Genomic DNA, 26,168 nt, shown 5'->3' on the forward strand with positions numbered 1-26,168 from the left:
ATACCTTAGAAACACCCAAATCAACATTTTTGTCCCCCCAAAAAACGAATGTTAAAAATGAAAATAATAATAATAAAAAAAACTACTTCTGCCGTGAGATCATGGGATGTTTTCAGAGCAATATGTCCATGTTCTCCAAACAAATAATATAAACTTAAATATTTTTAGGAAATATTTAAATACCTTGCGGTACTTGTTTCAGTTCTATGATCCAATCTTTTTTTTTTTTTTTTTATTATATATTTTTTTTTTAATAGAGCCGTAACCATAAGAACACTAATTTGAGAATTCACACACAAAAAAAACTTCAAATCTGTTTGGATATTTTTTTCACTATTATAACAAATATGGTCTGTGTTATGTGATATTTCTAGGACTAATAGTCGATAAAACTGTATTAAATGCCTAATTTTCAGGACATAGATTGTGCGGGGGGTTCGCACGTGGCAGGCCGTCTCACGTAAGGAGAAAATTGTAAAATATTCACGAGAAAATGTGTTATGTACAGTTTATAAAGTAAAAAAAAAAAATTCATTGAAAAATATATTACAGAACGAAAAAGTCAAGTAGAGGCATTGAGAATACTTGATTTTTTTTTTTTTTTTCTTGGGAAAAAAAAAAATGTTTTATATGGCAAAACATTACTGTACATTAAAATTGTAAAATGTTTTGTTTTTGTAAGTAGAATAAATATCTACGCGTTAAAACTGTCTCACTAAATAAATTTTCTCGGACTCCATTTTCAATTTTCCCGAAATTATTTGAATTTATTTGAAACCAAGCGATGCGATTCGTCGGCTGTTTAGACCCATTTGCGTTTTTGAACGCGTCTTTAACGTTTATCGTTCAAAGAAGATTCCCTGATGTCAGAATTTTAATGGAAATATAATAAGCAAATTGATACAAAAAAAATAAAATAGTGGACATTATTGATCTTGTTAACCTGTTTCTGTTATATTTCTGTATTTTATGACTGTATATTCTATGACCCGTATAAACCTGTCCCTGCTAGCGTTAGCATGACAGTAGGTCCTCAATGCCTGCCCTTTATTATTATCTTAAAATGTGTATTTTTTTTTATATATATATATATATATATATATATATATATATAGTAATCTTTGAATATCCAGAGTTTTGGGATCATGTGGGTCAGCCGTTTACACCTGTGCTCATGCAGCATGAGGGGCAGTAAATGGCATTAAATAATTACTGAAATGGCTAAAACGGTATCTTCTGCTGATTGCCCCTCATCTAACATTATGCCACAGAATCCCTCCAGTCTTTTCCTGATTAATATGAATTTGTAATTTACCCCTAAACGTTATTGCCCCTACTGCAGCCTGCATGAGGGATCAGGGGGTATATCACCCAACTACTACCCGTGCAGGTTATGTAGACCTTCCATATTACCCATATTTAAATCTGTTCTGCTAGGTTTATGTAACCAACGGCTGCCGCGTACGCAACGTGTTGCCATTTTCTTGGCACCTGCCCACTCTAAAAATGGCGACCGCACAACATCCGGCGCCGTTTATATTGCGTCGTGCGCCCTCTAGCGACGTCCTGTAAAGCAGGGCTTCTCTCACGTGACTTCGAACCGTTGAATGCCATTGCCAGCTTTCGTCTACGTAGCTTTGGGGACCGGAGTTGGAAAGATGGGGTCCTGGACCCCTGTGTCATAGACTTTACCACAAACCCTTTACCTGAAAGCTGACAGAGACAGTAAACAAAAGTCGGGTCCCTGAGGTTCAGCTGCAGAATAGGGCAGGGCCACACAGTGGATGAGTGTCGTCACCAACAAGCAGTTAGGGACGTTTTTAGGCTCCACCCCCGCGGACCCCAGAGAGTCGGCATCCTTTTGGCGTTATTAACCTCCATGCTGGGTAGTTTGTGATTTGGGCTCATTTTTTAAAAGCTGCCCCTCACAGGGACTTTTGTGCATTCGTGTGTTACATTTAATACCCTCCTTTCTTGTACCCCATGTATGCTTTTACAGTTATTTTCTGCCTTTTTTGTGGGTAGTTTGCTTCTGCCCAATAGATGAAAGCCGCTCATTAATTTATTTTGTTTGCTTTGGTTTTTGGGATTTATCTCCATTATTCTAGTAGTTTATTACATATGACTTTGTGTGTTCCCGGGGGGGGGGGGGGCCTTTGTGTAAAGATACATTCATAATGAAATCGGTCTTTGTCTTCTCTACGTGAAACGCCGATCTAGACGTCTGCGCCCAGCTGTCTCTTCTCCCGGACGATTGGCCCACTCCCTACTTGTGTGTTGGGCTCCTCATGTATATTATTTAATTTCTCCTTATGTCCCGAATGCTTTAGTTTGTTGCTACCGTTACAAATAGTGTTATAGCTTCATTCGGTTGTTTTTTGTGGTGGTTTGGGTGATTTTGGGTTCTTTGCAGTAGCCTAATTTTGCATGTTCTCTGATGTCTGTAATGTTTGGGTCGATGCAAGCGCAGCCCAAGGTATCTTCAGACCCAACGCCTTGTTCGGGGCCCTCGTGTTCTGGCGAGTCCACGTTAAGCGATCAGGGCGTTTTTGCGGCCACAGACATGAGCGTAGTAGAGATGACGGAGGTAGAGTACACTCAGCTCCAGCAAATTCTCTATTCGCACATGGAGGCTCAAGCCGGCGAGGGCGAAATGGAAAACAGGTTAAACTCTTCTTCTTTCTTCACGTCCGGTAACCTGACGAACCATCCCCAATATCAGCCGCCCAGCATGAACCAGCACAGCTTCCCCGGCAGCTGCTCAGGAGGGCAAAATGTCCACTCCGTCATATGTCAGTCGTCTGCGGCTTCTGAGGCCAATCCTTTGGGACCCTCGGACTTCCAGGACCTGAGGATGGTGATGTTGGGGGAATCGAACGCGCCCTTAAACAGCGGCAACCAAGCCGAGAGGACGCCGGGGGGAAACTGCAGGGAGCTTTTGGGGCTGCAAGTGCGACACCCCGACAATGCAGGCGCTGCCAACAAAGAAAACGAAAACCTGGTATCCGCGTGCGAAGCTCGCTGTAAATCCGCCGTCCGCGTTCGTCTGGAGGACAGATTCAACAGTATCCGGGCTGAAATGCCCCGGGCACAGGAACAGCAGGAGTCCGGGGTCACCTTGAGCAAGTGTGTTAGTTGCTGAACTAGATTTACATTTACTAATGATTACATTTTTTCCCCGGACGTACAGAACCGAGCTCATTACTGTAGTGGATTTGTCTGGCCCTGTATAATGTATAGTTAAATCCATGGGATATGTCTAGTATCTTAACATTTTAAGCATGCAGTATACAGGGCCAACAGAACCTTCTTCAAGGCGAAGCTCGGGGGTTGGACCTCCATAATCCAGTGACTTGAATTGTTTCTTTTCAGAGCTTACCCCTAATTACATATTAATTTCTGCCGTTAAATATCAATTTATTTCCTTCCCTTTTAAAACACGCGACGTCGTGTACTTGTCTTTATATTCTAGTCTGGTGACCCTCATCCGCCATCCCTCGCAACTTATGGGAGTCCAACAGCAGAGCAAGTGCACAGGGCTGCTGAAGAGCAAAACACCGGCGGGCGGTTCAGCTCTCCCGTTTGGATACCCTGTTTTCGGAAGTGCTGCGGGTTCGACCCCTGGGGCTCCCCAAACCCAGGTTAGGGACCCCCTGCCTCCTCGTTGTCATTATGCAGCTCCCTCGTTGCTCGCAGGAGATGTTCATGGATATTTTATTTTGCAGACCAGCGTCTGCCCCCACATAGAGGCAGCCAAGCAGCAGGCGATGTCTCTTCCCAGAACCGTCTCCATTTGCTACCAGCAAGAAAACGAATCGAGCAAACACGATATCGATCCTCGAAATAAAGTTCTCACGGATCAGCTGTGGCTTAAAGTGGGAGGTAAGATTTTCTGTAAAGCGTGACATTTATTAAGAACGTCTAAGATCCGAATATATGTTCAGAATTATCAGCATACATTTTTACATTTAATAAATATAAGGCTAGAGGCTGCCTATTATACCATATTTGCTCGATTATAAGACGAGGTTTTTTTCAGAGCAAATGCTCTGAAAAATACCCCTCTTCTTATAATCGGGGTCGTCTTATAATCAGACCTCAAATAGGTCTGACTATGAGACGACTAAGATCCAGATCCCCCGCAGCTGCTGGGGACCTCCTGTCACATTTCTGGAGGCAGAGTGGCACATAGGGGGTCAAAAGGCATATCATGGGGCACAGTGGCATATAGGGTTAAAAGGCATATCATGGGGCACAGTGGCATATAGGGGGTATAAGGCATTTCTGGGGCAGATGTGTATAACTGGGGGACAGGTTGGAAAATAGAAGGAAATAAAACCAAAATATTTTTCTCAATCATAGCTTTTATTAAAAAAAATCATTTACATGAGTTAACATTTACTGGTAAAACTTTTTTCCTATATGGTCTTCTTATATTAAGGCTTTTTCTTTTTTTCCTAAATTAATATTCAGATTTGGGGGGTCGTCTTACAATCCGGGGGCGTCTTATAATCGAGCAAATACGGTAATTATACTTTTAGAGGGATAATCAGCCAATTCTTCAGTCTATCATATGTGGGGTATTTTTAAATCTTTTTTGTTCAATATTGTCTTTATACAGGCCTGATAGGCTGGATAATACTTTACAATAGGATTCAGTCTTCGTGTATATATATATATATATATATATATATATATATATATATAATATATATATAATATATATATAATTTATTATATGGCGGTTTTAATTGGGAATTTCACTAAATATTTAAATTGTTAAAAAAAAACAGTTTGTCTCAACTGTCTAGGAAGCCGGCAGCCTCAAGGATTAGTATGAGAGATATTGGACCGTGGCATGAAATCGGGACGGCAGCGCTAACTGTAATGCGCCTTGTGGTGTTATATAAGGGGAAAATATTATTTCTCTGGTAACGGCCACGTCCACCCGTTATCCGTTTTTTGTTATTTTGTTTCTGCATTTTTCTTTACCCCCCCCCCCCATTTATTTCTAACAATATCTACTTTCTGGTTTAAAAAGAAGCTCTGCGCAAACAAAACATAAGCAAGAGAGGCCGCACTCGGATACGCCAGCCGGACGCCAGCGCTGAAAGGAAGGTTCTTAGCAACATACAGAATATATCGGATGCGCCAGCAGCCGCTTGGTCGTCTGCGCAAGCAAATAACGAGAGCGCAGCTGGCGGCCGGCAACCCCTGGCAGGTTCATCTCAACGCAGAGAGAAACACAACCGCATGGAGAGGGATAGAAGGTGAGCGTGCGGGTCCTAGACCAGCCGTGCCGCGTGATTAACGCACAGCACAGGGTTAACCAAAGTTTGGTTTGGAGTCCGTGGGTGCCAGCTGGTGATGTAATATTTAATGTGGTGACGTAATATTTAATTTAGTGGGGTTGCTGGTGGGTGTTTTTCACGGTAGCACTAATTCTGATCTTCCATATGCTGGATTTTACTGAAATTCCCCTGTTTTGATTGCAGACGCAGAATAAGGATTTGCTGCGACGAATTGAACAGTTTGGTTCCGTTTTGTAACAGCGACACCGATAAAGCCTCGACTTTACAATGGACCACGGCGTTCCTGAAATACATTCAGGAGAGGCACGGCGATTCCTTGAAGAAGGTACGTGGGGCAACTGCTGACGGAGGGTCTGCTGTTCTAATAAATGCAGAAGCATTGGGGGATTCGGGCAACAAGTCCGCTTTAAGGCCTTTTCTGTCTTCTGATGGAGGGTGGGTTAGAAAACGACACAAAGATCTCACGGTTAATTACTCTGCAAAATGTGGTTTCACTTGTAGGAATTTGAAAGTGTGTTTTGTGGCAAAACAGGAGGACGATTAAAAGCAAACAGATCAGATGTTTTCAGAGCCGGACTGGCTCAGGAGGCAGTTCCCAGCAGCTCGCACACCGTCATGCAGTAATCACCAGGCAGTGTGCCTTCTAACGCCAGGCGGCGCCCGGATTACGTCTCGCGTCCTCTGGTTTATTTAAATATTCGATAACAGCGAGACAAATCTTCAGGCCGTAAACTGCCGTTTCCTATTAGAAATCTCCAAAAGCGTTATACGTAGGACTTTGCTTTGGCAAAATGTTTTTAGTCTTAAATAGAAAAAAATTCCCCTCGCAAACCGACTTATTATTGTAATAGTAATAATTATTATTGTAATAGTAATAAGGTGTTTAACCCCTTCATAGCATGTAAGACCCCACAAGAGATCGCTCGCTTTGCAGCGGAAGGACTTAATGAATCTGGTTTGTAGACAATGCATCGTTTTTTTTTATAACCCTACCTTAAAAACGCAGGCACTTTGAGGGCCCAAATCCAGCGCTTTACATGTTGTGGTCTTATATGGGGTAAAAATGTTCCATTATTATTTATATAACATGCATTTTTAAAGCAGCTGCTTGTCCAGGGTGCGATCAGGAGCAGTGCTGGGATCAGAAAGTATTTCTGTGTTAGGCGTAGGGCTTAAAGGGCACCGTTTTCTAGTAGAGGCCACGATAATCTAATTTTTCTTTCATTATTTCCTATAAAATGGTGTGTATATATATATATATATATATATATATATATATATATATATATATATATATATATATATATATATATATATATATAGCCCGTTTAAGGTGTATAGTCTTATTAAAGTCAATTGTTCTTAGTTGTTAATAAATTGCAAATGTCTTGAACAATTTTATTTTCGGTGTACGGAAAGTGGCTTTATTCATATTACAACAGATGATGCAACAGGTTTTAATGTACATACAAGTCACCAAAATAAATACTAATCTTTAAATCACGGATATTCACATATATTCGCAGCCCTTTCTTTTATCCGATGTAGAGAAACGCAATGTGCTAAAAAAATGACAAACTAAAACCTCCTTTTATTTTTACAACGCATTTTACATACAGTCGGCTTTGGTTGGAAACTAATTTTTTTTTTTTTTAATTACAAGGTGTCACATTTTGGCAGATTTTTTTTTTTTTTTTTACAAAAAGTGTGCAAAAACGGAGGGTAGATTGTGGCAAAAACTAATAATTAGCCTCCCGTGGAAGTTCTATATACACTTACCTCGAGCGAGATTAGATCGGGAGCTGAGTATTTGATGAGCTTTTGTAATATACGGGGGGGGAGGCCGCGCACCAAGAATATCGAGCACCAAACGAAATGCACATAAAAGCTTTGGAGAAAGTTTAGAAAACACCGTGTTTTGGGGATTTTCAAAGAGGTAACAAGTAAATTGGGGGAAAATAGTAAAATGTAAAATTTCATCGTCTAGCATTACTTCAAATCAGATGATCTCCGGTTTCGTGAAGCCGGTCTCAGGCTGGAAGGGTCCGCTCCCGGTTTGTGTGATAAAAGGGCCACTCTCCCGGCAGGTTGGTAGGGAGGTCTTCTCTGCTTTTGTACAATGTTGTACCGCATTAAATATTCAGTTCCTTCTCTTGCTGGAGGGGTTTAGGAGTTTTTGAAGCTGCCGGATTTAACTGCAGACACGGCGCCCTGGCAGGCGGATGTATCACATATTCCTGGGGTACCCTGAGCACCAATCGCTCCTGATCTTCCTGGCTCGCCGGGGAATCCTGGTTCGCCGTATGCACCGTCCCGGCCGTCCCTGCTTATGCCGGCAGCTCCCTGCGGACCTGAAACGGCAGAGGAACAAGTTCAGCCGCGGAGGCTTCCCGTCCCGCATAATTCTTTGTGGTAATGGGGAAAAAACCTAAACTTTGGACCATGGGGTTTGTGGCAGCCCATTCTCTCATCAAGAGCTCACTCCTTCAAACCTGTGATGCTGCCCCCCGCCAGCTCGGCACCTTGGTCGTTCATGTGCCATGCTTGCAGCTCACTGTATACAAGTAGCCAAGGTGTATCCGCAAGCTCTTGGACTTCAAGGAACGAGGGGTAAATTTACTTTTCATTACAGACCTACTAGCGATCTCTGCGCATGTCTAGCTTGGAAGTTGAAATGACATACCTTGTTCTCCTTGATCTCCAATTGGTCCATCAATACCTCGTCCGGTGGGTCCTTTGTCTCCCTTGTTACCGGCATCACCTAGAATATCATCGGACAGTTTAGTAAAACATCATGGACCATCTAGGACCCGCTATTCACACTGAGCGAGTCACTTTAATTGGTTGGATTCTTAAGAACCGCGTACAGGGACCCACGGGTGCCAGCACACCCCAGATTCTGACACTTACCTCTAGGACCAGGATCACCCAGTTCTCCTGTGGGTCCTCTGTATCCTGGAGGGCCGCGAGCACCAGGATGTCCAACACGACCAGTGGGTCCTTTCTGTCCCGGAGGACCTGGGGGTCCTGGACGGCCTATCTCTCCTGGAGCTAGGGGTCTTCTGAGGTTAGCAGCTAATTGTGAAATTTGGTCTTGAAGGAAAAGTGATAGACATACATCAGAGCTCTCACACTCAACGAGGACAACTTCATGGGGTACAAGGGGTATAAGGGGGGCTATAAGCTAAGCAAGAGGAGGGGGACAAGGACTCTCGTACAGACAGAATAAATATGGTGCTTAGAACCGGTCTTTATACATAAACTAGCAGCTTCTGGAATCCATGCCTTTCAAATTGTGTATTTTTAGAGTCCTCTAAATTAAATATGTCGTCTTCTTTCCCTAACTCGATACGTCATGCAGTAAATAAAGATTTCGTGTTATTTATCAAGGTTTCACGCCGTTATAGGACTCCCGGAATTCTAACTTGTCTGTCGATATCTAAACGTTCCGCTGCCGAGACGCTTCTTCTTTAAACTCACCGCTGATCATTCCTCCGCACAGCTCCCGGATTTGCTGTTCGCTCGCGTGCCTGCCCTAAAAAAAAAAAAAAAAAAAAAAAAAAAAACGGTAAAAAGCAACAATTTTATATAAAATAAGCCAGCGCTTTATTTCTATAGCGGATACAAAAATTAAGATGACGCAGGCGTGAAGCGGTGTCATGCGTTTTGTATGATTGGCAGCGAACAAAGGATCTTAAATTAATATTTTAATATTGGAAAGGTTTGTAGTGTTTCTTTTCCCTTAAAATCACGTAGAATTAGGTGTGTGGGGGGGGTGATGTTCATACGGCGGTTACTTACAGGAACTCCGGCTTTTCCTGTGATCCCCGGTACTCCTTGCTCTCCTTGGAATCCCATTGGTCCCGGAGGGCCTGGAATCCCTGGAACACCGGCTGTCCCGTTGGGTCCAGAAACACCTTTAGGGCCAGTTTCTCCTCTTACGCCAGGCTGGTAGGGGAGAGAAGATTAGTCGTAGGTAAATGGGGCAGCATTTGGTGAGCATTTTGTACGAGTAATGCCAGGGGGGGGGGATTTACACCAATACCCGGGGGTCTCAGAGACTGCCAAGTCCACCAGCTGAGTTTCCTGTAAACCCGTTGGGGCGACGGAGCATCAGTTGGGGCTCGCGACTAGATTATTATTGACATTTTCAAAGGATTATGGAGTCAAGTCCTTTCTTACCTCTCCCTTCTGTCCAACTGGGCCAAATGGTCCCTGTAACAAACAAAGGGGAAATTTGGAGAAAAAAAACAATTTCCTGATAAGCATCAAGTTGATTTTGCCCTCTAAGGGTTACATTGAGCATGAATGTTTGTACCTTGAGACACCAGCTAAATAACTGTTACCTATAAAATAACCCCAAGACGGGAAGATGTACTAAGATTGGATGAGATTTACTAAGAGGGCCGGGAACTTTTTTAATGAGATATTATTTAACTTTTGCACCTATGATCAGCAGGGTAGCAGAGAACACGCGCTTGCGGGAGTAAAGCCTCTTTCATTTCACCTAATGACTTCAGATTGGAGATTAACGGAGATCGGACCCCCTGCGAGGAGTCAGTCCAAACCCCAGCATGTCTAAAGCAAAATGCTGGATTTTAATATAGTCTGGAGATGGGGCTGATCCCAGTGCTCCAGGAACCCGGTCACTTTGCCCCCTCTGTAACTCTCATGCATTGGTTATTCCCGTTAAAGCCCCAGTCAGGTTCAACCGTGACAACCTTGTTTTAACATCTAAAAGGCACCGGACCCCGCTCCGTGAAACGTGCCGCCTGACCCTTACTAAAAAGTGCCGCTGGCTGCGCTGAATATTCTGCCTTTTGCGAATCACATCGTATACCGCAGCAAAATTCTAGAGACCCACGTGCAGGTAGCTAGTTACTTACCATCTCTCCTTTGTCTCCTGGAAGTCCGTCTGATCCAGCAAGACCCTAAAAATATACAGCGTAGTGATTGTAGCAGGAGAAAAAAAAAACACTTCTCATCTGACCGGAAGCAAGTAACATTGTATCATGCGCTGGTAGGAAGAGATTCGGGGACTCCCCGTGTTTAACGGTAATTACTGGTACTTATGGCAGCGAGTCCAACACACACATCGTCTCCTATATACGTTAGACGTTGACAATGCTGCGCTACCCAACATCCCTTCTGGATTTAATGCCCGTGAAAAAACATTGGGGGTCTCCCCGCTAACACCATGCAGGTCTCCGGGCTCTCTTTGCTCACCTGATTTCCTTTGGGGCCGGCAGCTCCAAGAGGACCCTGAGAAAAAAAAGAGGGCGAGAAGCCATGAAACCATCCAGGCGTTAATATCCGAAAACATTCCCACCGCGTACATGTGTCTGGGTCCTGCCGAGGCTTCTCTACTAATTGACGACTAATTAAGGATTTTATTGTGGGATTAGGGGCCTCTCTGGGGCTGTGTTCAGGGAATTTGGAAGACCTCGCACAGAGCTGGGGTGGCTGGCCCATACCAAGTTCCCGCCGGGGTCCGCCAATACGGAAACGTAATAAATACAACGTAACAATAATGTCGGGGAATAGAGGAGCCTGGGGAGGTCGACAATATTCTGGTTTAGATAAAACATTTATACGATACGGTTTGTGGGGGTCCTTCTGGATTCTCAGCTGACGTCTCTTACCCGCTCTCCAAATCCACCACGGATTCCGGTTGGCCCTGGTAACCCGGGGTCTCCAATGCTGCCTTTTCTCCCCTAAAACGGAAATAATGTGAAAAATGAGACTTGTGGCGGCGATGCAGATGGAGGTGGCCCACGTCGCCGTGCGCGTAACCGTCTGTCCCCATTCAATGTTCCCGCTAAGGTAACGATCATTATAAGGCCCCCCATGTAATTAGCAGAGGAACAATAAGAGGTCAGGGCGACCCCGGAGAATGCTTTTAAATAAGGGATTATCTTTTACGATAAAGATAAATGCATGTCCATAACCTGGCCGCTTGACCCCAGATGCTGCGCAAACCCATGACATGAGGTACTGACCTGGTAGCCTCGCACTCCTGGAACACCGATGGGACCCGGCAGCCCGACGCCACCCTGGAGACACAAGAAACAAGGTGAGTGCCTATCCACGATACCGGGCTCCTCAGAGTATGAGTCGTGTATGAGATGAATATGTAATATGTCTTTGTCAGGCTGCTGAGTGAACGCTCTAGTGCTTAGTGCTCAGACGCGCGACAGGTAAAGGTGTATAGTGTTCTATATGTAGGCTTTCAGTGCTCCAGACTTACGGATCCACCTCTGGGTCCGGCTACCCCTCTGTCTCCCGGGGGTCCAGCTTCACCCTGAAACAAAAACATACATAGTCCAAATGACCCTCACAGGCCAGAAATTGCCCCCAAAACAGCCTCATAAAAACAAATACTGTTAAAAAATAATATATCGATGTGCAGTAATTAGAAGAAACGCGTGTGGAGGATTCACACATCCGCCGAATGCACATTAACGGAAAATAATGCGTTTGTAAACTCATTTTTAACACGTTTTGAATTATGACCCAAGCCGGCCAAGTTATAAAATGGTGAAACCCGACAGTCAGCCTCATAACCCCCAATCCTAGGGGCGCGCAGGAGGCACACAGAGTGCGTTTTGGGGATACATACGGGGATACCTGGCTCTCCCGAGGGTCCTGCTTTTCCGAGCTCTCCTGAGGCCCCCTGCAAGAGAAACAGCACTCAGTTACCCCCCGCTGGCGAGACCCCGATACCGGAACGTGTATAACACATAACCCATGTTTCTGATTCAGCGCGCAGACCGGTGACGGCTCTCCAGAGATCACTCACCAGCTGTCCTTTCTCTCCCTTAAGTCCGGCTTTACCAGGAAGCCCCTGCGGGGACACAAAAACGAGTCGATTAGCGCTGTAGTCCTCGTACGGCGTACACGATACCGTTATATACGTTTTCCATTTCAAAGAGTTTGTAAACCTTCATTCCCTTCGGTTCTCCAGATCGGTTTTATTGCGCTGCGACTCCATGCGAAGTAACCCCTAACTGGGCGAAAGCTCTGGGGGCGACTTAATCTCCAGACCTCCGGGATATGATTTGGAGGAGAGGGGCAGACTTCGCAAAACGTACCTGAAATATCTCTGGACCCCAAACCCCCGATGCCCCTCTTTCCTCCCCGTGTTCTGTATGTTTGAGTGGATGTTGGCGTGTTTGTGTGTGGGTCATAATGTTTAGTATGTGTGCGTGCGCATCCTTTTAAGATGCCCATTAAAGTTTTCTTATTATGTTTAATCTACATGTATTGTTATCCTGGGGGGGGTTGATCATACTTGGAGTTATGATGAGGGTGGTGGTGGGGTATTTATTATAGGGGTGCCGATAAAAGAAATATAAATATTGGGCTAGTATATATATATATATATATATATATATATATATATATATATATATATATACATATACACACACATACATACACATACACACATGCGCTGTAATGCTCTGGTATATGGGGCTGATATCGTATTGGTGCTGAATTGTTTAGCTGCGCAGGCTCTGCACCCTCTGCCAGCGCTGGGACCCCCTCGATATCTATAAATGTGGGGTACTCACGGGAAGGCCGTTGGGTCCCTTTTCTCCAGGAACTCCCATTCTGCCTGCATCACCCTGCAGGATACAAGAAAACAATGACAGGTTCAAATCCAAGTTCTGCGCATGCATAACGAGTATATATTACATCCGCGCTGAGAACGATCTGCTCCGGCCGCAATGCCTCATTAGATACCCCGGGTACCGGGTATGACATCTTCCTTGGGTTCCCCATGTAGGCAACAATCACACTAGCCAGCAGTGCCTCAAGACGGGCACCAGTCAGTCATGGCAGAGGAAAGTTGAGCAGTCCAATAAATTGCCTTTTTTTTTTAGTTCAATTTACCCAGAATCTTGCAATTCTAGGTCAGACAGATTAACGCGGGGCAAGCGAGTGCTGGGTTGAACCTCCTCCATAGAGTGACTGAGTGAGTGGAGATCTGTGGTTCTCGTTTCGCGCCACGTTCTATGTAAGGTGGGAATCTTTACAAACCTTTTCGCCATCCAGTCCTGGGTTCCCGTCTCGGCCGTCCTGCCCGGGCATGCCCTGTATTCAGGAGGAGAAATAGCACAGAGAGGGCAGGTGGGTAACTTATGATTATTGATACATAGATATTATTACTCATCTGATCATTTTTTTGAGTCATGAGAGATTTTTTTTCCCCCTAAGTGGGAAAATCCCCAAAAATAGCGTAATTGGATCAAAAGCAGGAAGGCTCTGCGGAAAGGTTGAACCCGATGGACTTTTTTCAACCTAAATTACTACGTTACTCATATAATTCCACAGCTCAAGAAACATTCAGCATGTACGAAAAACAACAAACGCACCCGAGTACGAGAGCCCTATTCTGCAGAGCTTACAATCTAATCTGATCAGGGTATATGGGGTATTGGGTACCGGTGCTGGATCCGGCGTGTGGAAGCCGAGGGAATTAGCGCATGTACACCGCGCTATGGTCTTTGTACCAACACGTGTATCCAAGCCGTACGCGGGTTCTAGGTTCGCCAAGTAGTCAGAGGCGGTGCTGGGATACAGTATGGACACCTACCGGTTCTCCTACGGGTCCTGGACCTCCTGGCATTCCTTTACCACCAGCTTTTCCCTAAAAACAGAACCAGCGTTTATCCACGGCATCGTCACGTTTAATAAACCAACTTTATGACATAATACACGCATGAGGGACGCAGTATTATCCAGAACGGGCTGATTCTACCATTTTCAGTGTGAGTTATGAAATGATGTTAGGAGATGATGTCATGACACCGCAAGACATTTTAGGTCTCAGATTCTCCTATGCGCCCTTGGATGGCGTGAAACCAACTTTAAAGAGAGGTCACTCACCGTGTCACCCTTTGGCCCTTGGTATCCCTGAGATCCTCGGTCTCCTTGGTCGCCCTGTAATGACAGACAGAGGTGTGAGGAGGTTTAATGAGGGCAGTTTTGTCTGTAGGCATCTGTTGGGGGCTCTAAGGAGGGCCACGCAAAATAAAATGATGGTATCTCCTTGACTTCACTCCATTTACTCCTTAAGGATATCTCCTCCTTAAGGATATCTCCCGATGCCCCCTAATAATTTAAATGCCCCCTTAGAGTGAGGGGTGGGGGCCGTGCATTGCCCATCCTCTGGGAATACACAAAGAGCACTTTATTATTTATTACGCCGTCCCTGCAGTAGCTCTGGCGGGATGGGCACTTTCCACTAAATTGGTCTAGAACTACCCTCGTCATCGGTTTACAGTCTACGTTGATTGTTGTGCCCCCCCCCACCAGACTTCCTTCTCCAGACCACAAGTTTCTCTGGACTCTCTGGCCAGCTTTGAGTGACCGATATATAGACAGACCCCTGGAGCCGTATATCTGCTTGTTACCACTAGGACTGGTATATGCCCATAAAAATGTTGGTACATCTCTGTATGTCTGCACACGTGGAAAAGTGATCTATTCTGGCCTGTGCCAGAGTATTTCGCTTAAAGGTGAACACGGCTTAAACTTCATACGTACAGCTTTGCCGGGGGGTCCTGGAGGACCTGGGGGGCCTCTAAATCCAGTGGGTCCCTGAAAGAAAAGACAGAGATAAATGGTCCAAACCACAACAAGGAATTTACCTTAAATACGAAGAGAAAGGCAGTGCGACCGTGCCAGCGATTCCAGTAAATCTCAGTGTGTGGGATAGGAATGAGTGCGCATGAGTGTGTGTGTATGATTGCCCGGGATGTAATTACTTACAGCTACACATTACATTTGTGGTTTATTTACCATCCAGCTGCCTGTATCTCACTTTAAACAATTAAACCACTTACCCGGTCACCTGCGGGTCCCTGAGTTCCGACTGCCCCCCTCAGACCTCTTGGGCCCTAAAAAACAAAGAGCGATTGTATCAGGTGTTTGTTTTATCGGCCATTTTCAGAAAACCTAAACCCACTTCGTGTATCCAGTATCTGGTGCCGAAGACTGTCAGCTCCATGGGTCAGTTAACAGGCCCTCGGTTCCAGGTTTTGGAAGGTAGTCGTTGCAAGGCTTACCTGCAGACCCACGCTGCCAGGGATTCCGGCAGGTCCCGGGGGTCCGGCTTCTCCCTGAAAACACAAAACAGGGGTCAGGATAAATGAGCAGGTTATACCCCAGCCTTTCCAGGGGGTCGTAACCCACCAAGTTCCCTCCATCACGTCACTAGATCATTGTGTAAAGCCATCCGAGCACCATGGGATTTTTTGGGTGGCAGATGCAAAATTTAGTATATTAATACAAACTGAACCTCCGCACTATAAAAGGGTTAAAGCCTCAATTATTATTATCATCATTCATTAATTATGATATTATCATCATTCACGTTATTATTATGGTTATTATTAGCATTACTATTATTTGAATGTGGAATAACATGCTTGCATCGCAGGTAAGTGAACAGGTTTGTTGGGGGTCTGCAGTCTGGAGGTGGTCTTACCTTCTGCCCGTCTTTTCCAAGCTCCCCTCTCTCCCCTTTGTGTCCCGTGTGACCCTGTAGAGAAAGAAGGGAGTCACAATGTAAATAAAGGAGCACAGCCCCCCAAATATGTGAGCTTGTAACGATAATGGTGCCATCCTGTCAAACTGCCCCCATATAAACATCGATCTACTCTGACCTTGTTACTGAACACGCAGCGGAGGTATCCACGGTGGTGAATAAATCCCCTGCATGTGGACCCCCCCGTAGCCAGTAACATAGCAGCGGGACACAATAAAAATAATATACGTCTCCATAATGAAGGAGTCACATGGCACAGATGTCCAACCAATCGTTACCAGCCTGGAGTAAGGATCCAGCAGATCTCTGTGTTCGTTGCTTAAGCAAAGAATCCATGAAATTGAATGCCAAAGCTTATAGTAACAAGGGATCCTGGAGCTTACAATCCACTGTTCAGCATCATAAAGATCCACTAGATCCCTTTAAAAACCACAATGAACCAATCATTTCCGTCAAAGCAAACATGGGATCCAGATAATTATATAACATGATTGTTAAGGGCCACGATCACCACACGTTAATATAAAAGGATTAGCCAGATCACATTTCTTCTATAATATAGAATGGGATCCAGGATCATGCAGATTGAACCATAGACTTAGCGACCAAAAAGAAGAATCTACTATATCTAATTTTGATCTAAACTGATCTAAATTGATCCAACACCAAATTGATGTCATCACACCCTCAGCCAAGGCAAAATAAAGAAACCACAGCAAGGGATCCAGTCTCCATCTGTGCACACATAAGATTTATTAACAAATCATCCAATCAGAATGCAGAGTCTGTGTACTGAGAGAGCCGCATGTAGATCTGCTTTGTGACATTTGTTACAGATCACCTTACTGCTCAGGAAAACAAAGAATCCAGTGGATCACTGAATGTTCTAATAAAAATGAAATCTCCAACGTAGATGTAATTCATCGCATTAGGGACCGGTCTATTGAGGGATCCCAGGTAACATATATATGACAACACGGTCATGTGATCCATTACCTTAAATCCTGGCATGCCAGGGGGTCCAGGTGGTCCAGGAGGACATACGGCCGGGCACTGCGGGGACAGACGTGCACAATGATTAACTCAGTGATAATGAGAGGATCACAACTATGTTTGGTAGAGAGACCCTGAGTTGATAGACAGATAGATCCCCCAAAACACGGGAGACACATGGACAGACATCAGAGGAGGAGGAACGACAGATGGACAGAAAGACACATGGGCCGACGGTAACCATAAGAAATACAGGAGAATAGACGTATGCACACGTGGATGGGAAGAGACAGACTATCCTGGACTGCGAGACACTCAAACATCTCCTGGGCTTATGTCGTTGGGTCCTGAATGGTTGCTCTCATTGGGATCTCACAGACCATGATCTCTGCTGAGCTGGGGGATTTGGGTTACCGTGTGCGAGAAAGGAATGGGTTAATATTTACCTGCAAGTCGCCATTGCCATTAGGAACAACTCCTGGAAGACCCTGGGGAGAGAAGGGTGAGAAGAGAGAGATGAAAAAGCCGCTTGGTATTCGAGGCGCACGCTCCCAGGCGCGAGTGAGACTGACTCCACGTCTCTCCCATACCGGACATTCCCCGCAGTTCCAGGCTTCAGACGGGACCCCAATCCGGATTCCGTCACCAAAGGCGTCACGCAAACATTGATCACGGAATACGGAGGGGACCTTTCTGAAGTCAGGATCTGCGGTGTAAGCTGTCTCGGAGCGTCAAGCACATTAATATGTTTCACGTGTCACATGTTAGTGTCCGCGGAGTGCGTACCAGCAGCTGGTATGCATACATGTTCTTTCCATGTTTCAGTGTGCGCTGCATATGTTGCCGTGTACGTTTTGAATGTTCGGTAATTTGTTTTAGTTTACACCAGTGCATGTGTCACCATATTATTCCATTAAGATGACTTACAGGTGGCCCTGGTGGCCCAGGTGGGCCAGGAAGTCCTGGGGGTCCTCCAGGTCCCTGTAAGATATGAAATATACATTTATTATCCACAATGTCCGTATCTATACGTTCCATCAAACACATCTCACGCCGTGCGCTACACTTTCTTATCAGACGCAGCCTCCTGCTGAACAGACACAGAGTACATCGGACATCCAAACCCAGCAGCGAGGTACAGGTGGTCCCGGTGACCGGCCAAGTCTGTGGGAAATCAGAACTTCTACACAAAAACGACAACCCGACAGAAGATAACCTTCTAACTGCGGTTTAGTTCAGCAGGTCGCGTGAAGTACCACAGAGCGCATTGTGTCTGCTGTCCCCCCCGATGGACAGATTTGGCCGTGATATCGGTGACTTCGCGAGTCACGTGGAACCGCCATTACGTGTCAAAGTACATACCGCTGGGCCTTGAGGTCCAATTCCACCTGGTAATCCACTGGGTCCAGCCAAACCCTGGAGAGACGGAAAGACAATGAGAGTGAGAAGGTGGCACCAGGTGCCTCGTGGTCAGCTTGGGCCAGGCTATAGGACATCGACGGGAAGGAGGACATCAATGGCAAAGTAATTCTACGGCTTCTTCCTAAAGTGCAGAACCTTTAACTGAAAGATTTCATTCACTTCGGCCAAAACTCCTCCACCGAGCCCTAAATAACTCAACATGAACCCAAACAGACTTCTATTGAGAGCTCGGTAGGACAGCCAGAAATTGTGTATTCAGTAGAAATATGGGGAGGAAAATCTGAATACAGGAGGAAAAGGTCACAACTTATGAAAATCGACAAAGATTCTTAGACTTACAGGGGGCCCTGGGGGTCCTCGGCCCTGAAAAAAATAAAATAAAATTAACAAAGCAGAATAGTGTGAGGAACGGGTACAGAACGTCGCCGTCAGAGTAGTGGATATTCTTACATTATATTTGAAATTTAATTTCATAAGACAGGTGAAACCCCGGTGAAATGTTTTATTTATATCAGAAAAAAATTTAATATTTAAATATTCTAATCAATCGGGGTTTGGGGTCCAGGCTGGGAGTTTCGGTGTTAAAAGTGAAAAGGGTAATGCGAATCTCTACTTACTGGGGGTCCATCTGGTCCTGGTGGTCCAATATCCCCCTAAAACAAAACACAACACATTGTAGTTTACAGACTTTAGACACAACGTAGCCGAGGGGTTTGTATCAGCCGATCCCGGATAATAACGGGGGGTCTATTCCAGCAGGTCTGGGGGTACATGCTTAACATCTCATTACAAGAAAAGCTGTTATTTGGAGCCACCCTTTTACCAAGGAGTGCTACTTGGGGGTAGCGGGACAGACAGCCGGACTCCACCGCGTGTCCATCACCTGGCGCTGCTCCAGGACGTCCATCTGTCCGAACACCGTCTCTGTATCAACATCTTCACTCGCTGATCCAAATGTTTGTTCGGGGGCATCATTAACCATCGTTAATTTTTTAGTTGTACTTGTAGTTGCCCCTCGAAATGTTTTACCCCCAGATCCCCATTCACATTGGACCAATGGGGTCTGGATATATACCCCATAGATATGGAGTACTGACCCATTACGTCCCCATATGGACTTTTCTACTCAGCCTCTTCGACCGCTGAACTCCTGTCACTCTGAGCACATACGGACCCAGGGCCGGCCTTAGGGGTGTGCGACCTGTGCGACCGCACAGGGCGCCATGGTAGCAGGGGCGCCTGCCCGGGACTTAACTTGAAACATCGTTTTTTTTTTTGCTTTTTTTTTTTAAACTTTATTTAACATGAATTTTTTAAAAAAAACAAAAGGGGGCAGTTTGAAGGGGCAGAGAGGGGGGGCGCCAGAGGAGTAGTCCGCACAGGGCGCCACAACGCCTAAGGCCGGCTCTGTACGGACCCTATAACCTATATGATGGGGGGCTTAGGGCTCTGATCTGTACCAGGCAGGTCCAAGAAGAGACCGCATATGACTGTCCCATCGCTCTTACACCACTGGTGCCACCAAGCCTTATAATGTTCCTCTCCTTCCTACAGTCCATGAGAGCCCCTCTATTCCCTAAATATATATACATATATATATATATATATATATATATATATATATATACACACACACACATATGGCACATGCGCACGCCAGACACACAGGAACAAAGAGCATACAATGTTATGTGTAAATACACAAACCGCATACACACATACGTCGCACACACAAGCGCCTTGACTGTGCCGCGTCCGGCCGAGCTATGAAGAGTAAATGTCTCTCTTTGTTTATCTTCACAGAGAATTCCTCTCTCAGCACAAAGACGGCTTTGTACAAAGTCCTGTTAAGAGAACGGATGCCACTCGGCGGCTTCTCACAGCCCAGGGAGCGAGCCCCGGTGGCAGCCGCTGCAGGGTGTAGGATTACCGTTCGGACCCGTGAGCCTCGACTCATATTCATGCAGGAATGGCTGAATACTGAGTGGATGAATGGGGGGCAGCGGGGGGGGTCCGTCTGCTTTATATAAGGATTTCAAGGAACTCGGCTGAAAGACACTTTCTGGGGAAACTCCGGCGCATGCTCCGTATAAACGACCCCTCGGTGAGTCTTCAGAGGACCCGGAATGTAAAAAAAACCTCGGAAAAATCAAGCATTTGAAATCTTTGGGATGTCGCCCATTGGTCCTCCAGCGTCTCGTCAGAGACCCCATTCCTTACAGCATCTCTATGACCTCTTCAGTTGCCCCGTGACCCCTGATAACACCTCCAGCTCAATGATATCCACGATGCCCCCCGGTAATTTCTAGAGCCCCCAGATATATCCTATGGTTGCCCCACATGCTACATCCCTTAACCCTCAATGGCTTCCAGTGCAGGAGCCACACTAGAACATTCCAACCACTATATTAACCCATTGCACGCCAGTGGCTCACTCACCCGTTGTCCTGGGGGGCCATCTGGCCCAGCTTTCCCGTCCGGTCCGGTCAGCCCCTGAGAGACAGAGACTGGTTATTTATTACCTATTAACCCTTTGCCACGGGGTTGTATTGACCGCTACGTGAGTCAGCAGCAGGACGTCGGGCTGGGAGATACTCACATCGATTCCGGGGAGTCCGGAAATTCCTGGTTTTCCAGGTTCCCCTGGTTTCCCGGCGGCTCCTTTGGGACCCTGGAAGATTTTAAAGAGTGATTTAAAATCACCTTTCCCCTGAGCTGCTGTTTAAAGAGCCTTAATGGCCCGCTATCCATTACAAGATTACAACTCCTATCACCGTCCAGTAGGCAGCAGACGTAGTGCTCGCTCTTAACCCTTTCTCTGCTGGGGACTCTGTTGCAATGATACCCGAAGCAACCCATTATGATTCCACTGTAAGTTTAGGGGGTCCCACGTAACACTTACCGGGGTTCCGGGTAGCCCAGCCGGACCGCGCTCACCCTAAAAAAGAAATACATTGATTTAATGAAAATCAGACGACCATCGTTATTCTTCTAATTGCCCCAGCCCCGCCTCTAACCACACCCCCTAAAACAAAAGTGCCCCCCCCTGTCTCAGTATGTGAAATGTTGGAGGGTCTGTATGCTGGTATGAAGTAGCCACATGTGATCCGTGTCCCAGCCCTTATGATGTAGCCGTGATGTGATCCATGAGGGTGACTGCTGGTCTTGCCCCTGAGGGGTAATTAATTACCCAGCTAGCCTCATCCCTCTCTATCCCCAGACATTCACCAAAAGGGAACTCTCCGGGAAAACATTAAGGAGCCCCGGATCCCATCAGCACCTAAATGCTGCCCAAAGCCCTTGTTGCCCTCGTCACCTCTGGCAAAGCCTTCCTGCCCCTTTAACTGCCTTCTCATGTCCCAGATCTGCCTCCAGCCCTCACATTTTTTTTTTTTTTACTGTAGTAGGACATTAAAGCCATTCTTTAAAATAAATACCTTAAGCCCCTAACATTGATTGGGCACAAACTCCATGAGAGTGAGTGTGAGAGTGAGTGTGTGTGAGAGTGAGTGTGAGCGGGGTCAGAAAGGGGAGAAGAGTGAAATGAAAGGGAAGAGGGGTGCGTTTGGGAGATAGGAGAAAAGTCACTCGTAAGATAAGTGGAAGTGTGAGAGGAGAAGATGGGCGAGACGTGTTACAGAGGAGGGTGAGAGAGAGGAACAGCACGGGGTGAACGGCCGAATGGGGCGAGCGACATGAAGGAGGTAAGCGGAAAAGTGACAGAGAGTACAAATAGGAGGCGCGTGAGGGTGAGTGTGAGTGTGCGCAGTACAGGCCGGGACAGAGAGGTGAGCGGTGTGAGAAAAGCGTGCATGGAATGCCACAGACTGGAGTGTGAGAAAGCAGCGTGTGAGTGAGGAATGTCCCAGCTGCGTGCGAATGCATGTGGCGGGGGCAGCACGTGGCGGGGGGCAGCACGTGGCAGCGGGGCAGATTACAGGGGTGACGGCCGCTGCTTATACACACACAATATGATCAATACCGAAGAAACTGACTGCTCGGGCTTTATCATTATCACATCCCACATCGCAGTGCTACAGAATCTGACGGCGCTATATATATATATATATATACCAATAAATAACAGGTTGAACCGGGGTGTAAAACAGAGCAATGAACTTTCAACCTATATTAGTTTTTTTACTTATATACCAGAAATTAGACGGCAAGCTCTTTAGCACAGGCAATTGCGCCTGAGTGTGTGAATATCACATGATTTAGTGAGTAAGCCTCAGCGAAGGCGATGAATGAAGCTCCTGTAAGAATGAGCAGACACTGGCCCTTTGAGCCCGCAGCGTGCGGATAGTCCCGCTGTGTACATGCGCAGATGGGAGTATTCAGACTGGGGCAGGTAGACCGTGGCTCTGCGGGGAGGGGGGTCACCGAGCACACAGAGCACCTTTTATACTCATACTGAATAAACACGCAGCCCTCGGCAGCAAAGGAATTCCTTTAACCCGCTCGCTGCCGGTCGGAACTCTTGACACATGGCAAATTAACACACAGCGGATCTTTCAACAGCATCTTCCTATGTTTTTGCTCCATGCCCGGAGCCCTCCCAATCCTTTCCCGTGGGGGTCCCCCCAGCACTCACATCTATTCCATCCTTCCCGTTGATTCCTGGTGGTCCTCGAGGACCTGGGGGTCCCGGTGGTCCGGCTCTCTGCAAAAAGAGAAGAAAAAGACAGGGTCACCTGCGGGGACTTCATCGGCAGACGGACAGTCGGGTGTGAAAGGTAAAAAAAAAGGTCATTAAGAGTCTTCATTCTTTATCATTCTCAGGGTGCAGCGCTACGGAATAGGATGGCGCTATATAAACCAAAGAATAACTAGTCACACAGTGTTAAAGCCACAAAAATATCAAGAAGGCTCAATTACAACACAGAAACTTTTAAGCTTTTTCAATTTCTATAGCAACAGCCTGTCACATGGCAATTAAGTGTTCCCGTCAAAATTGCGAATGAGGCAAAATTTGACATGATGAAAGAGTTCTTTCTGGAAAGAGTTTGGGTGATCAGCAGAATTAGGAATCTGGTTTCTAATGCGGTGTTAAAAACACTGACTTTAGAAAATGATTATTTTATCACATCGGACATTTAATCAGAGCCGCCAGCCAATTCAATGCCAGATTCCACAGGGTTCGGGGGCAATAATCTCTCTGTATAACAGCCTAAACCACAGTGACAAGGGGTCCCATTTGCAGCAGCTGCTGCCAAGTATTCTCATATGTTTGGGTGGCAGGATCTGAGACGGACCCCCTAAAGACACAAAGCCGCAACTAAGCAGAGGGTTTAGGAAACAGAGAACTGTTACGAAGTAAAAATAGTAAAAATAATTTTGCAGCTCAGTACATAACAAAGAGCGAGCATCAGATATTACGCCAGATACTACATCAGATACTACGTCATATACTGTGCCAGATACTACATCAGATATGTAGATACTATGCAAGATACTCCAAGACTATGTCAGATACCCGGATACTACGCCAGATACTACATCAGATACTATGTCAGGTTCTCCAAGACTATGTTAGGTGCGCAGATACTATAGCAGGTACCCGGATACTAGGGCAGGTACCCGGGAAGGGTCACAGACACGTATCCCATCTGCTGCTATAATGGGGGGCTGCGTAATATCACCAGCTCACTCCAGCATGCAGAATTTAACATCAGGTGGGAAGAAATAACTAATAATCTCCAAATGTCTCTCCAAAGAGATTTCTCAAACATTACCATTAATTACCATTAGATTGTAAGCTCTTTAGGGCAGAATCACCTGTCAAAAGACTGATAATTACTTCCTCGGTCCTGATTTACGTAAACCCCGAATTTTCAGACTCCTTAACCCCAAATAATTTTACGTTTAAATCCAGCATTAACGTGATGTTTAAAACCTCGCCAGACCCCAAAGCGCGGCTCCACGATAATTAAAACTCTCCCAACACACAAAGAAACTCCTGTTCCCCCGATCAACGACCCCACGGACAGCACCGGGAATACGGAGACCCCTCAAAGTAAACAGGAATTTGAATGCTTGGTTTGGGGTTAAAGACATTTAGAACCCAGAATTTGTCATCGTCTAAGAAGGCGTTTTGATTTTCGGGAGCGTCGCCCCGAGGCTGAGGAACAAATATCATAAATGAGGAGAATTTACGCCCAGATCTGCCCCGTAACCAGCACTGGAATTCTGGTTCTGATCTGGTGAGGGTAACTGGGACCTTTCTCGGGATAATCGGGGTCTCTGTAAACATCAGGGAATTAAAAGTTGTTAAAACCTGAGATCACGGAAGCCTCAGATCATCAGATAGTACCTAACGCTACAAAAATCAGCACCTCTATGAACCGCACGGCACCTCTATGATCCGCACTGCACCTCTATGAACCGCACGGCACCTCTATGATCCGCACGGCACCTCTATGATCCGCACGGCACCTCTATGAACCGCACGGCACCTCTATGAACCGCACGGCACCTCTATGAACCGCACGGCACCTCTATGAACCGCACGGCACCTCTATGAACCGCACGGCACCTCTATGATCCGCACGGCACCTCTATGAACCGCACGGCACCTCTATGAACCGCACGGCACCTCTATGATCCGCACGGCACCTCTATGAACCGCACGGCACCTCTATGAACCGCTCAGTGCCCTAAAAAGAGTTAAGGAAATGCAAATTTTACCAAAAAATAAAACATTTAATGAAAACATCCATCTCCACGCCTAGATGGTGACATTCTGCACCAAACACAAAAAGGAGAAAAAAGGAGGAATAAGTCAAATTTGGTATTTGGGCTGTAGAGGAATGGTGGGATCAGTATAGGACCCTCTAGAAGGACGGGGGGCTCTTACCTGGGACGTGGCCAGATGAATTAACAGGAGAAGGACAAAAGTTGGGAGACCAGCCATGGTCACCAAGCACCTTCTCCCTTTAGTGGGCTGCGAACCGACCTAGCGTCCCCCTCTGTGATGGATCCAAACCCCTGTACGAGAGACGTCAGACTCCAGATTAACTTCAGTCTGAAGGTCCTGGGAGTCAGGAGGCTTCAGAGTAGTGGAGGTGGAGAGAGGACAAGGAGGGAGGAGGGAGAGGCTGTAGCCCAACTATGAATGAGGGTAGTCATTAGCTGGATCCACTGGAATGCAAGACAAACAGAGGTGGTACCGACTCAGCAATCTGCCCCAGTACAGCTCTCTGCTAGACTGTCAGCTCCTAGGGCTCAGTTAGCGAACACTTCGTCTTTGGAATATTGTTTAGCGTTAAAGAAAAGCCTCCATTCACACAAGACAGCGTTCCCCGCGCGTTACACGAGCACGCAGCATTATAACACATGTAATAATATACCGCAAAGTGTTAAAAGGCCATGAAAAACTCTCAATGAAACATTGTACTGACCAGTTGGTAGTCTGGAGGTTATTTAACCAAAAAAATAAATAAAAGAAGACCCCCCCCATAATAAAAGTGTTGAAAAGGATAGATATACATAAAAACAGAAACGCACAAAGCACATATATACACATTATAGAGAAAAAAAACATTATGAGGGATCCACGTCGTTCCTCTCCCACCAAAAGGGCCGTCAGGCGGTGGCAGCTCTGATAATAAAAATCAGGAAAGTAAAGGATCTCAATATATACGAGAGAGACAGAGGATTCAATAGAAACATTTTAATGGCATAAAGGCATTTAAGAAAAGGAAAGGAGGGAAGCTTATTTAAAAGGAGGAAAAAGTTAGAACAGGAAAGCCATAATCTAAAACTGAGAGGGCGATAGATAAGTGGAACAGCCTCCCAGCAGAAGTGGTAGAGGGTAATACAGTGAGGGGATTAAACATGTATGGGATAGACATACGGCTCCTGAATCTAAGACGAGACCAACGACC

General features: G+C 45.9%; 2 protein-coding genes across 2 annotated transcripts; one reads left to right on the top strand and one right to left on the bottom strand.

Annotated features, from left to right (window-relative positions):
* The first annotated feature begins 2,195 nt into the window (after positions 1-2,195).
* Positions 2,196-6,163, top strand: TCFL5 (transcription factor like 5). The gene is made up of 6 exons (XM_053453691.1): positions 2,196-3,126; positions 3,473-3,641; positions 3,726-3,882; positions 5,042-5,270; positions 5,496-5,637; positions 5,814-6,163. The coding sequence occupies exons 1-6, from the start codon at positions 2,438-2,440 to the stop codon at positions 5,934-5,936; spliced, it is 1,509 nt and encodes a 502-aa protein (XP_053309666.1). The 5' UTR covers positions 2,196-2,437; the 3' UTR covers positions 5,937-6,163.
* A 515-nt stretch (positions 6,164-6,678) lies between these two features.
* Positions 6,679-25,331, bottom strand: COL9A3 (collagen type IX alpha 3 chain). The gene is made up of 32 exons (XM_053453285.1): positions 25,139-25,331; positions 22,877-22,945; positions 21,185-21,220; positions 20,882-20,953; positions 20,722-20,775; positions 18,900-18,935; positions 18,622-18,645; positions 18,223-18,276; positions 17,788-17,841; positions 17,307-17,348; positions 16,864-16,920; positions 15,808-15,861; positions 15,386-15,439; positions 15,164-15,217; positions 14,865-14,918; positions 14,205-14,258; positions 13,912-13,965; positions 13,356-13,409; positions 12,887-12,940; positions 12,112-12,156; positions 11,932-11,985; positions 11,560-11,613; positions 11,312-11,365; positions 10,955-11,026; positions 10,539-10,574; positions 10,199-10,243; positions 9,495-9,527; positions 9,114-9,260; positions 8,793-8,847; positions 8,223-8,405; positions 7,996-8,073; positions 6,679-7,663 (listed from the first exon to the last, which is right to left on the bottom strand). Exons 1-32 carry the CDS (start codon positions 25,193-25,195, stop codon positions 7,479-7,481), a joined length of 2,028 nt encoding a protein of 675 aa, XP_053309260.1. The 5' UTR covers positions 25,196-25,331; the 3' UTR covers positions 6,679-7,478.
* Positions 25,332-26,168: the final 837 nt, after the last annotated feature.

Source organism: Spea bombifrons, chromosome 13, assembly GCF_027358695.1.
Source record: "Spea bombifrons isolate aSpeBom1 chromosome 13, aSpeBom1.2.pri, whole genome shotgun sequence".
Classification (NCBI taxonomy): Eukaryota; Metazoa; Chordata; class Amphibia; order Anura; family Pelobatidae; genus Spea; species Spea bombifrons.